General features: G+C 50.0%; 6 protein-coding genes across 6 annotated transcripts; 1 reads left to right on the forward strand and 5 right to left on the reverse strand.

Annotated features, from left to right (window-relative positions):
• The first annotated feature begins 162 nt into the window (after positions 1–162).
• EDD37DRAFT_390546 (uncharacterized protein) lies at positions 163–1041 on the forward strand. The gene is made up of 2 exons (XM_062812225.1): positions 163–785; positions 838–1041. The coding sequence occupies exon 1, from the start codon at positions 287–289 to the stop codon at positions 755–757; it is 471 nt and encodes a 156-aa protein (XP_062671386.1). The 5' UTR covers positions 163–286; the 3' UTR covers positions 758–785; positions 838–1041.
• Positions 814–2800, reverse strand: EDD37DRAFT_389928 (amp dependent CoA ligase). The gene is made up of 3 exons (XM_062812220.1): positions 2699–2800; positions 2513–2637; positions 814–2426 (listed from the first exon to the last, which is right to left on the reverse strand). The coding sequence occupies exons 2-3, from the start codon at positions 2606–2608 to the stop codon at positions 870–872; spliced, it is 1653 nt and encodes a 550-aa protein (XP_062671387.1). The 5' UTR covers positions 2609–2637; positions 2699–2800; the 3' UTR covers positions 814–869.
• A 617-nt stretch (positions 2801–3417) lies between these two features.
• EDD37DRAFT_608947 (acyl-CoA N-acyltransferase) lies at positions 3418–4134 on the reverse strand (the record flags this gene model as incomplete). The annotated part of the gene is made up of 2 exons (XM_062815087.1): positions 3418–4032; positions 4081–4134. 2 exons carry the CDS (start codon positions 4132–4134, stop codon positions 3418–3420), a joined length of 669 nt encoding a protein of 222 aa, XP_062671388.1.
• A 1909-nt stretch (positions 4135–6043) lies between these two features.
• On the reverse strand, positions 6044–6460 carry EDD37DRAFT_608948 (uncharacterized protein; the record flags this gene model as incomplete). The annotated part of the gene is made up of 1 exon (XM_062815088.1): positions 6044–6460. One exon carries the CDS (start codon positions 6458–6460, stop codon positions 6044–6046), a length of 417 nt encoding a protein of 138 aa, XP_062671389.1.
• Positions 6461–7936: 1476 nt separating this feature from the next.
• Positions 7937–8870, reverse strand: EDD37DRAFT_390251 (uncharacterized protein). Its single transcript, XM_062812223.1, has one exon. The coding sequence runs from the start codon at positions 8574–8576 to the stop codon at positions 8100–8102; it is 477 nt and encodes a 158-aa protein (XP_062671390.1). The 5' UTR covers positions 8577–8870; the 3' UTR covers positions 7937–8099.
• EDD37DRAFT_390054 (UMF1 family MFS transporter) lies at positions 8550–10710 on the reverse strand. The gene is made up of 2 exons (XM_062812222.1): positions 9186–10710; positions 8550–9128 (listed from the first exon to the last, which is right to left on the reverse strand). The coding sequence occupies exons 1-2, from the start codon at positions 10557–10559 to the stop codon at positions 8769–8771; spliced, it is 1734 nt and encodes a 577-aa protein (XP_062671391.1). The 5' UTR covers positions 10560–10710; the 3' UTR covers positions 8550–8768.
• Between the last annotated feature and the right edge of the window lie 832 nt (positions 10711–11542).

The raw sequence follows: 11542 nt of genomic DNA on the forward strand, positions 1-11542 counted from the left end.
TCCTGGATCTCTCTCGTACCAGCTTTTGCATACCTAGGTACCTTCCGAGGTTTCAGGCTTGATGAGTGAGAGAGAAGAAATGATATTGAAGGGAAAAGTTGGCCGCTACCCCGGACTTTGCTTACGACCATACGACTCTGAATGACATCATGTATATACGATCTCATCGTCATGATGACTATCCACCCTTCCCCTCTCAAGCAGATATGTTTATGAAGATAGTCAATAGTCGACCAGTCTTTGGGACGTCAAATCTCACGCATTGAACCACGGCCGACAGTTCAACATGGGCATTCCATATTCCAAAGAGATCAACGCAGCCTTTGAACAAGTGACTCCACTTGTAGGTGCTGGCTATGAAGTCCTTCAGACCTTGAAGAACATCGCCATACTCCTAGCTTGCATCCAAATATTGACTGTCATCCTGTTGACATTCATCTTCATGGCCATGATGGGCTTATTGATCACCCTGGTCCCCGACATGGAAAAGGAGCGGCAGCAGCTGGTGACGCCGGTCGTGTCTGAGATTACTGGTTGGCTGTACGCATATGGCACGCTTGCGAAGTGGTTGCTCAGGATCTTTCTTGTGGTTAGTGCTGTCGGGTTTGGCATGTTCCTTTGGCAAGGATCTTTGGCTGGCGTCAAAACTCCTCAGATTGACGACTGTGATTCTGGTGATACTTCAGGGGGAGGAGATGAGGCCGCGCAAGCAGCAAAGGACGAGGCCAAAGGAAAGGGTAAGGCAAAAGCGAAGTAGTAGTGGTCAAGCAACACGTTGGAAAGGAGTGAGTCATTGCAGCATTCCCAGTTGGCATCCCGAAGCTGATGTTTCCCTAGTTAACTCGTCTTACCTGCTGAACCCATCAGATCTATAGCTTAGCTTTAGCAGTCCCTTCTTTCTTCACCTCTTCCCTTAGCACCCGCTTCAAAATCTTCCCTGAGGCATTCTTGGGTATTCCATCGACAAACCTCACCCCACCTTCTAAACGTTTGAACTTCGACAACGGTTTGGCGGCAAACTCGATGACATCCGCTTCCGTGAGGTCTTCGTGTCGCACACCTGGTCCACGCACGATATATGCGCGGGGAACTTCGCCGTCGACCTCGCTGGCCGCCTGAACGCCAATGACCGCAGCGTCCACGATCGCAGGGTGCATGAGTAGGACGCCCTCGATCTCGGGTGGCGCGACCTGAAATCCGCGTACCTTGATCATCTCCTTCTTCCGGTCCACCACGTACCAAAGCTTCGTCTTGCCGTCGCAATACATGATGTCACCTGTATGGAAGAAACCGTCGGCGTCAAATGACTCAGCGTTCGCCGTAGGGTTCTCAAAGTACTCTTTGATCACAGTTGGGCCCTTGATGCACATCTCGCCCCTGACATCGTATGCGCTGATGTCATTGCCCTCATCATCAACCAGTTTCGCATCAATTCCTGGTCTGATGCACCCAACAGACCCCGTTACGTCGTCCTCAGGGTAGTCGAACCAGGTCATAATGCAGGTGCTCTCAGTCATGCCATACACCTGAGTGAATGGCGCCCCGGGACTCATGTATTTCCGTATCCCGGCTTGAGTGTCTTTATCCAATGGCGCTGCCCCCACAAGACCCTGTCGTACCGAGCGCAGCGAGTACTTCTTAACCAGCGGTGAGTAGCAGATCATGACAGCCAACGCCGAGACCAGGTACAACTCCGTCACTTTGTACTTTTCCACATTGGCGAGAAATGGCTCAAGCTCGAAACGCCGCATCACGTACCCAGCCTCTCCACTCTTGAGTAGTGAGGTATGGACGCGTGGGCCCACGGCCGCGTGGAACATGGGCAAGGAAATCAGGCTGATGACTTCATATGGGCGCTTCGGGCTGGCCAGGCCATATATGAGTTCGTGCTGGGCGATGAAGTTCTGGTGAGTGCTCACCGTGGCCTTGGGCAAACCAGTTGTGCCGGAGCTTGTCAGCCGCGCCGCAGTAGTATTGGCGCAGGTGGCCAGGTCGTCAAAGCGCACCCAGTCTTGCTCTCCATGTTGAAGCAGTTCCGTCCAGCTGACAAAGTCTGGCGGGCAGGTCTGATTAGGCTGTGTGTCGAAGATGCGGACACTCGATTTTGGGATTCCGGTCTCTTGGGCGGCCTGCAGCAAGGAGTCTAGTAGCTCGGGCTCGCTGATGAAGAATTTCGCTCGAGTGACCTTGACATGGTGCTTCAGTTCGAGAGGAGTGTATCCGGGATTCGTTCCAGCAAAATAAGCGCCTGAGCCGATAATTGCAAGGACCATGATCGGATAGTATATGTCGTTGAATGAGTGAATTATGACACAGTCACCTTTGCGGACTCCCAGGTTGTGTAGGCCAGCAATCAATTGTCGGATGATCTTACGGGCTTGAAGATTTGAAATAGATCGCTCAGGTCGCGCTGCGTCTATCAAGATCTATACAAAGGCAGGTTAGTGCCTTGTTTCATTTGACGCAGACTGTTGTCTCGATGGTTTCCGAAATTGACCAGAACGTGACATACCGGTCTTTTCACATCGTAATCCGGGTTATCGAAGATCCAGGATAAGATATCTTTGGTAGGTAGCTTTGGCGCCGGCGTTGCTGCAAAGAGCGCCATGCCTGCTGGAATTTGAGGCGTCCTTGGGGCTGAGACAATCAGATAGTGAACGGAATGTTCAAGTCTCTATTTCTGAGGTATACAACGAACGGTGATGCTGCAAATGCCTGAGCGATCAAAGACGAGTTTCCAAGGTCGACCGACACTTGTGCTTCTGGAACGATTATCAGCTTAAATACATTATGAAAGTAACCATTAAATGTAGGCTCCGGGGAACCGCCACGGGCAAGAAGTCACTTCCCAAGGCGGCGGTACTCCGTATATCATGGCGAGTGGGGGGCCTGAAGAGAAGGCTGAAGCTGAAACCCTGCCTCGTAATAACGCATGCCGCATTCAGCAGGGTCATCCGGCGATCAATTCAATGCCTTTAGCTGCTTTAGTCGTACACTGCGACTTGTAAAGAGCATTGCTACCCCAGGTGGAGATGCAGATCCATTCATATATCTGACTAAACTCAAACCCAAGCAATTGCATCTCAAGGTTTGCATGAGAGTGCTCCGTACTCGAAAGTCGGAGCCGCATCTTAGTCAGACGAGCCGAGGCTGCTCGATATCGTAGGCTCGTAGCTTCATCCACACATATTACCGATGCGCCAAGAATGTGTTGATGCAACGTTTCGATAACAACAGCCGTTGGGAGTCTGTTTGCTTACATCTGAGATTGATGGCGTTGATCCCCAGGTCACTTGGCGATATCATGCACAGAGACAGTATGTAGAAGACATCGACTAAGGGAAAAATGTATTCGCAGATTTGAACCCCGATCCAGCATGAGCAAGTCGATGGGGACATCGTCCTGTCTGCAGATTCTCACAAAGTCTTCACCAGCCATATAGTATTTGAGTCTCTCCCGTCCTCACCGCTGGCTCCGTTGTCGACCACATAGGGGAACCTAGAGAAACCGATGCGGCTATAAAATTTGCCGGCTTCCTCATTTGATACTGCCATTAACAGGTGCAACCCTTTTACACCTTGTTCTTGGGCCGTTCTGCAAAATGCCTCGATCAGTAAACGACCATAACCCTGTTTCTGGTATTTTGGCAGTACATCGATGTGCAAATGGGCTGGCCAGAATTCCATCAGCTGGGGATATTCTTTATGCAACATTCCGTCCGGATTGAACATGATGCGTCTTAGCGCGTTAGGGAGATTGTCCTTCCACTCAGTCGATTCATCAGTACCAGGGTTCTCCAAGCCTTGCGTTCTGAGGTATGGGATGTATGTGGCTCTGTACTTTTCCACGAACGCGTGGGTGTCTGGAACTCCCAAAATGTAGCCCACTGCCCGACCCCGTCCTCGACCATCGTCTACGACGTAACATGTAGCAGGTTCCAACATCAAATAAGGACGGCACCAGAGGTAGGAAGCGTAGTGAAGAACGGGGTCACCTGCTTTGATCAATTCAGCAGATGCGGTCTCACGAAACTAGAAGCTCATTCAGCAACAATAGGTAGCATCGACGCAATGCCTCACAATATGCACCACCGCATCTTTGTCCGAGTCCTGATACTGACGAATATACGCCATGTTGCCTGCTAGGCCGGTGAGGATGTTAGTGCGCACTGAAAATAACAGGTGTGTCAGGACAAGGGACTGGTGGTGCAGTCCAGAATGCGCATTGCATAAGAGCCTCAACACTGCTCATGTGCTCGCAGGGCACTCGTCGCCATCCATTGATTTTGGCTGCGATGGCAAGCAGGAATGAGTGTGATGCATGATGATGCAGGGAGGAAAGGCGCACTCAACCAGATCACCTTAACCAGCCGGACAACCGAAGTTTAGCCGATGTATTAGGACATGATTTCAGCCAGATTTCGGAAAGTTCTTCCTGGCACGCTACAGCAAGACTGCGAACATGGCGAGAGCGCCAGCTAACATGCTGGACTCCATTGCAAGCTGAACTCGAATTCGCGACCGCACTGCTTCTCAACGGACTTCAGCGGCACTTGCCAACGAACTTTGAACCGACCTCATATGAGGGACACCCAGATCGGGTGCCTTTCCAGAAAGGGCAAGATACCGCCTTTACGGGCCTCATTCTTGGTGACTGGAGACCATGGGAAAGGTCTATAACCGATGTTTCACCAGTTGACCGCTCTTTCTATCGCCTTTTCGTGTCACAGCATCAGGATCGCCCACGAGGTGTCGATAAGCCACGGGCATCCATTCCGTCTAAGCGTTCGCTTTCGATTGGTGATACACAATCACATCATAACAGTGTCAGCATAGATAAGTCTGCATGAGCTTGATCGTTCTCAACAATCGCGATCCACCATCAACGGTTTCACCTTACGCGTAGACATGCTCACCAACATTCGTGACACCCCATCACCGCTAGTACAATGCACTTGAGCCGCCAGAAGCGCTAAACATCACACGCAGCATCAAAAATATTTCTTGATCAACGCGCTTGGACGGCAGTAGCCGGCCGGGCTTGACAGTGGGTTTCTCCGTCAGGTACGAGCGGTGGGTTCCACGTTACATGCTGGTTTTCTATGGCCTCGGCGATGGAACACCGAAGGAAACGATATGACTTCCTCGTCGTCAAAATCTTGAACAAATGGCAGACACGTGTGGCGACGAGGTTGTTTCCTGTGGTCATTTATGTGTCACAGAAAGAAAATTCTCCATTGTAGAGTACAATTTACTAGCATGAGGCAAGGCTGACGCCGAGAAACACTAGCCACTAGTTCTCAGGCGTGGGTGTCACGGACGACATTTGACTTTTTTAATTGCCTCAAATTGTACCCACGCCCTGGTACGAGACGGCGATGGATCTGAAACAGGCACATTGACTGTGCGAATTCCTGCTCTGCGAATTCCTGTCACATGGCAAAGTCTTGCACCACGGGTGACTGCTCGGCGACGGAGCAGGGCATGAGGGCAAGTCATGAGCGAAGCATTGTAGAACAGCGTAAGAGTATCTGAATAGGAAAGTGTTGATATAGAATGTTTTTTGATATATTTCGTGATTATTCTTGTTGGTATGGATGTCCACACAGATAACTCATAATGGCGGCTTCGTTCTCGTCCATCCAATGCCAAAATCAAGGCTATGCCATGTGAAAGAAGCCGAATCAGGAGGACATAGATCAATAAGGCAGAGAGACACAGGTGTAGAGCGCGAAGCTCATCCAATAGCTTATGTCCCTGGGCTGATGATCCAATGTCCAAACACTGACAAGCAAGTGCAGTGGCGGTCGAAGCCTCCCAACATATCCTCCTCGACGTGTTCTCGTTGTCATTCCACCACGTATTGTGTGGTGGGCGGTGCCGTAGTTTTGCCCTCGTTCAGAGGGCATCATCGGCCCAAAAAAATCCAAATCCTCCAAATCGATTTCTCGTAAAGTGGGGTATCATCAATATTGAAGTAGTAAAAAAGTCGTAACAAAGGTCGTGGTAGCGTGCAGGGTCATTGAGACTGGTAGCGGCGAGATCATCTGATGGGCCGCCTTGACTCGGTCCTCATCAATGACAGGCCCCCAAGATCCTCCTCGCCGTCCTCATCGTCGAGAGGGAATCCGTACTCGTCGAATTTTGCTTCCTGCCGCCGTTGTTCCGGCCTTTGGTTCTCGCTTCCCTTCCGCTCGTCCATCATCAAGTACTTTTCCTCCGTTGGTGACGTTTGTAGCTCCCATTCAGAGCGTGCAATATCCTGTAGCAACAACTCCAATAGGTGATCGTGACTGAGTTTGAGTCGAAGGTCATCTCGGACCACCTTATCCGACGACTTCCTCCGTGCCGATTCGGCCAGTTGATATGTGACTTCTCGTGACAGCCTCCTTGTGGGTGACGGAGGGGTGAGGTCACGTGAAGGCGGTCTGGAAAGTGGTTGCATCATTGATAGCGGCATTGTGTGTTTTGTTTCTGAGATGTTGTGTTTGTGATCATGGAAGCAAGAAACTGGAAGTCGGAAAGGAGCTATCCTATATGACCCAAAAAGGTTTTCTGGTGGGTACTGTAATAGTAGGGGAAAACTTGCTAAAGTTGACGGAAGGATGGAGTAATGTAGTGGAATTTAGTTAAAATTGATAGAAGGGCGCGTGCTGTGTTGTACGACGCGCCCTTTTTCACATGTGTGAAGTCAAGGCTGACGAAAGTCGTTTGAACTTTTATCGTCACTGACAGAAAGGGTGTGTCGTAAGTACAGGATCGAATATCCGTGGATGATGTTATGGCAGAATTTTGTGAGGCGAATACTAGTCGTCGTTGTCGATCTCTGGGTACAGGTTCCTTTGCAGAAAGGAAGAAGGACTCTGGACGGAAACGCGGATGCTGAGATTGTATATATCACCGACTACTGAAGAGATGAGTTTAGACTGACGGGTGCCTGAGTCACAGAGTCAAGGCGTAATGGATAGTGGTGGAACTCAAACTCCATCTCAGTAAGCCAGATTCGTAAGTACGTTGAGTAAACGCCGTGAGCAGTGAGTAGTCTGTGGCCCCTTCTCGCACTTCACGGTGCCGGGACAGACATGCAGCCGTAAGAAGGGCGGGAGCTTAGGGCGTAATTGACTAAATGCCCCTTTGGAGGGATTTTTTGATCACGAATTCCATCAAATCACCATCAGGGTTTGACTCACGCTCAGTCATCTCAGCAGGCGGCGAGACGTAGCCATTGGCTGAGTGCTGAATGGCGCAATTCGATCACAGATTAGTCCTTCCAAGTCGGAAGAATTGTGCCGGCGGAGGAAACCTTGTTGGCCAGACCTTCCCGTCCGGTCTTCCTCACCGCAAGAATGAAAAGCCAAAAGGCTGCCGTGTAGCCGGAGATAATTGATCAGATAAGAAGACGATTCGATAAACCTCCACTAGTCGAGGACATAGCGGTAGATCATGGCTCCTTGGGCGCGTTTTAAGGATTAAGACCGAGGGCGCGCCCTGCAAGTGCCCGCATGATGTCTGTGCTGTCCAAGATGACTGTTCAATTCAACAGCATGCATTCTGTTCCCAATGGTTCCAAAGCGAGACGAATTATTGATTTGAACAGTTGATGTCCGTTTGCTGTTACATCCTAGCATTCTTTCCCACCAGGGTTTGAGATGGATGATAATCTTGGCAGTCGTGGTCCATGGATGTGGGATTGATCTCCAGCTACCCTCGAGATCCAAGAGCCGAGGTCGAAGAGTGCCGGTGTCGGCGTTGGCTCTGTCGTTATGGTTCATGGATATGGTTTCGACTTCCACAACAACCTTGAACAGCTGCAGGGACCCCGAGAGTCAGATGTTATCGCACTGTTACCCGTGAGTTGGTAAAGTAGACTATGTGATCAGCCCATACAAAGTGTCGAGAAAGGAAATGCCTGTACTTGGCCCGCACTGGGGAAGGCATGCACGACTCACTCCTTCACTCACCGCCCTCGTGCTCCCTGCACCCGACCTTGTCCGTGTACAGCGACAGCTACGAAGAGCTGTTTTGCCTATCGCTGATCTCTTTGAGGCTTCGCACTTCGCTCCTGATCACGCCGATGCCTGCAAGGTAGTGGGGGTCGCCTATGGCACTCTCCCCAGCATACCCAATGCTTCAGCTCCACGGAGTGCGTTGTGGCTGTCCGGACTCTGCGGAAGTGCTATACTATTACAGTACCAATCATTTATTGCTGCTGCACAGGCAGCACTACTATCCTCGAACGGCATACAATTCGTGTTGTCCTCGGGTAGCACTGAAGCCTGTACCCTGTCACGCATCCTGAGAGGTCGGGAGCTCAACGTCTTTGCTTGCTGAGACGGCAAAGAAGCCTTGATAAGTGTGCAACACACCCTGCAATCATACCTCATGCGCAGAATACGAAGATCGTCGCGGAAATTAGCTCGGTGCTTGAATCCATTGCCAGAATTGCCATCTGACCAGGCGCTGACGGCTAAACCTTGTCGTTTGCATTTACGGTGAGAACTCCGGCCAAGGTCTTGATGTGAAGCACAACATGCTTGCGATATAGTACAACAGTTGTATAGGCTCAGCGCCCTCATGACTCATGCCCAGCTTCACATTCATAGCCGCGTGCCTGTTTAACACCTTGATAACAGTATCCCGCCCTGGCTAGGGATGAACTTCGAATATGATCGCGTGACTTGTGCTCAGACGAGGCTGAAACGCGCTCTTGATGATGATAGTGAATTTTGAAGACAAACCCTGTAGGTTAGCCCTTATCTATGATCCAATCACGTCTTCATCTCCTGTGCTTCGAGGCTCTTCGAGCTCCCACTGCCAGTATCTGCGTTGTTGCCCAGGGCCGCCTTTCTTCCTGTTTTGGTACTTCTTGTAGTACCGACGTCGTGGTCTTCCACTGGTCTTCCTGTGCTGAATGCGACAAAGCTCGCCCGTCGTTCCTTTGCAGCCTTCTCCTTTGCCAGGAACACTTCCTGTTCCCTACGACTCTTCTTCAGGTCTACAAAGAAGAACAAGAGCAGGAAGCTCAGCAAGCTCAGGCCAAACAAAAAGTAAAATGGTAGGCTATTGTTTCCGGACGGGCTGGCATCGATGATGGCGCTGGACACGATGGGTCCAATGAAAGCGGACGTCTTGGAGAAGTGAAATCAGTCGACTGTCTATGAAGGATGGGGCGCACGAAAACATACCTTGCCCATGATCGAATACAGGCTGAAAAACAGAAACTCTTTTCCTCGGGGCGTAACCTCACTGATCATGGTCTGAGAATAAGCGTACCACTGGCAAACAAATATGCCGTAGATGACTTGATACAGCCAAAACTCCCATTCGTTATGAAAGCCGAACTTGTGGGTCCAGATTCCAATCATACCCCAGCCATCGAGGAGAAGAATGCCCAGCATGACAAAGTCAAACATGGTCTTGGTGCTGAGTCGGAAGCGTTTCTGGATGAGCCAGTAGCCCAGTATACCAGCGCCTTGGGCTGCGATACCGACAATGAGGAGGTATGTGAGAGTGAGGGTGTTGTACGAGACAACAGTGTTCTGGAGTGTGGCGATTACGGTGACCGTCGTATTCAGGCTATCTCCAAGCAGAAAATAACCGATCAAGTATAACAAACTTTGCTTCAACTCCCAGATCTGTACCAATGCACGCCAAATGTTCCAGAACCCAACACTGACCAGGTTCATTCCAGGTGGAAGCATCTGTCCCGGTCGCTTCTTTTCCAAGATGAACCATGGTATGGCAAGCAGGATCCATACTCCGGTTGCATAAGCGATGAGGACAGACAGACCCCATAAGTTATTGGCCGCACTTGCGTTGACATCCAGTGCGAAGAGTATGCCAACAAGTACAGCCAGAATGATTATTTCTCCTGCACTTTGCATGATGAAAGCCACATTGTAGATTCGGTTACGTTGCATCATATCCGCAAAGTCGTAGTCATCTCGACTGATTTCTCCGCGTTCATACTGCTCTGCCTTAACGCGCATTTCCGGTTCGTTGCGGGCAAGGCCCGGAAACGCGGCGGTCCAAAAGGTAATACACATTTGGTATGCAATCAATCCGACCATGTAAAGCCCGGTTGCCGTAGGCCATTTGTCCTCTGTGTGGACCCCAAGCCAGGCGAAACCAATGGCAAAAGCAACGATGGACCAGAAAACCAAGATCCAGGGTCGCCATCGTCCGTAATCTGCCATGCTGCCGATGAACAGGAACAAGACGACCTGGATTGCAAAGGAGATACCATTGGCAAGTAGGACAATACTGTTGATCGTTCGGTAAGAACCCAGAAACTGTAATCGCTCACTGTCACCCGCAGCCTCGTACAGGAGGTCTTGAAATGAAGTGGGCGCGAAGTTGAATAGGGTAAGACCGTTGTTTCCGATATAGTAGCAGTAGTAAGCCCATCGTTCCCACCTGGTCGTCTCGTATCTTGGGTCGAATTGGTCAGGCGCAATAGGGTGTTCCTCCTCGAGGTCGTCTAGCTCAGGAGCTCTCGTCGCATCTTCTGCCTGTGGAGCTGTGGCAGCTACAGCTAAGCCAGCATTCGCGACGGACATTTTGGAAAGCCAGCCGCCCTGAAGAAACACGAGACTGCCTAGAAACCCACGAATCTAGATCCCATGCTGGAGGAGATGACGACGGGACAATGGCCAGTATATAAAACGAGAGGTACAGATCTTACCCCAGGGTCACAGCATGGACCAGACGACAACTTCCGATGACGAGTACGGCGTGTTGGATGCAGCAGTAAATGGCGACATGTTAGGGAAGTGGGTTTGTCGAGTGTCCGACATGACAGTCAAAACCCTGTTTTTCTGTCGACAGACAAGTCGTCTTTTTTTGTCAAATTTGTCAATTTTATGTGCCAGGGCGTAAATTACCCAATTTCCTGCCATCTTTGGGGCTCGGCTACAGGGCCAAATATATATAGAATGGAGAGCTTTTGGTGTGCCTCAGTTTTCTCCGCGGCGTGCCAAATCACGATTTTACCTCGTCCACCACCGACGACCATTGTTGAGAAATAACTTTGAGGGGTACTTTAGGCATCTTGAGCGCTATATAGAACTGTGCTCAGAAGTAAAATCGACGCGGTGGTGATATGGTGGTGTTGAAAAGTGTTGGTCGTTGACTAGAAATGGTGCACACCAGAGCGGTCCTTAGGATTGATTATTTTATTGTTTCTATATTGTCTCAGTTCTCAGACCCATGAGGCTCACGTGACAGTGCATACGCACTAGTCCTTTTCGGAGAAAAGTCCTTCGCCAGAAGGGTCTGAGCTCCAAAACAGGTAAAGTGGGCTTCTTTTCGTTACCCGACTACGTATTTTTCGATCTCCCTTAATAGTTAACCTTTTCCTCTCGTTTAAGCGTATTTAAGTATATAAATCTAAAAAAGATCTAAATAAAGAAGAAAAAAGTAAAAGAATCGAGCGGATACTCGTAAAACTAAATCTTACTTAAGTATCGAGTAGTACCGTCTTTCTTCGCGTTAAGACGTTTTAATTTAATATCTTTATAGTCTTAAGACCGATTTATCTCGG

Source organism: Exophiala viscosa (genome assembly GCF_022695815.1).
Source record: "Exophiala viscosa unplaced genomic scaffold EDD37scaffold_4, whole genome shotgun sequence".
NCBI lineage: Eukaryota > Fungi > Ascomycota > Eurotiomycetes > Chaetothyriales > Herpotrichiellaceae > Exophiala > Exophiala viscosa.

Bases quoted from the DNA above. Each gene is read 5' to 3' on its own strand.
- EDD37DRAFT_390251 (XM_062812223.1), bottom strand. From the start codon at position 8,576: ATGAGGGCGCTGAGCCTATACAACTGTTGTACTATATCGCAAGCATGT.
- EDD37DRAFT_390054 (XM_062812222.1), bottom strand. From the start codon at position 10,559: ATGTCCGTCGCGAATGCTGGCTTAGCTGTAGCTGCCACAGCTCCACAG. The intron at 9,129-9,185 runs GTATGTTTTCGT...CACTTCTCCAAG, and splicing joins TGTATTCGATCATGGGCAAG to ACGTCCGCTTTCATTGGACC.
- EDD37DRAFT_389928 (XM_062812220.1), bottom strand. From the start codon at position 2,608: ATGGCGCTCTTTGCAGCAACGCCGGCGCCAAAGCTACCTACCAAAGAT. The intron at 2,427-2,512 runs GTATGTCACGTT...GCCTTTGTATAG, and splicing joins ATTACGATGTGAAAAGACCG to ATCTTGATAGACGCAGCGCG.
- EDD37DRAFT_390546 (XM_062812225.1), top strand. From the start codon at position 287: ATGGGCATTCCATATTCCAAAGAGATCAACGCAGCCTTTGAACAAGTG.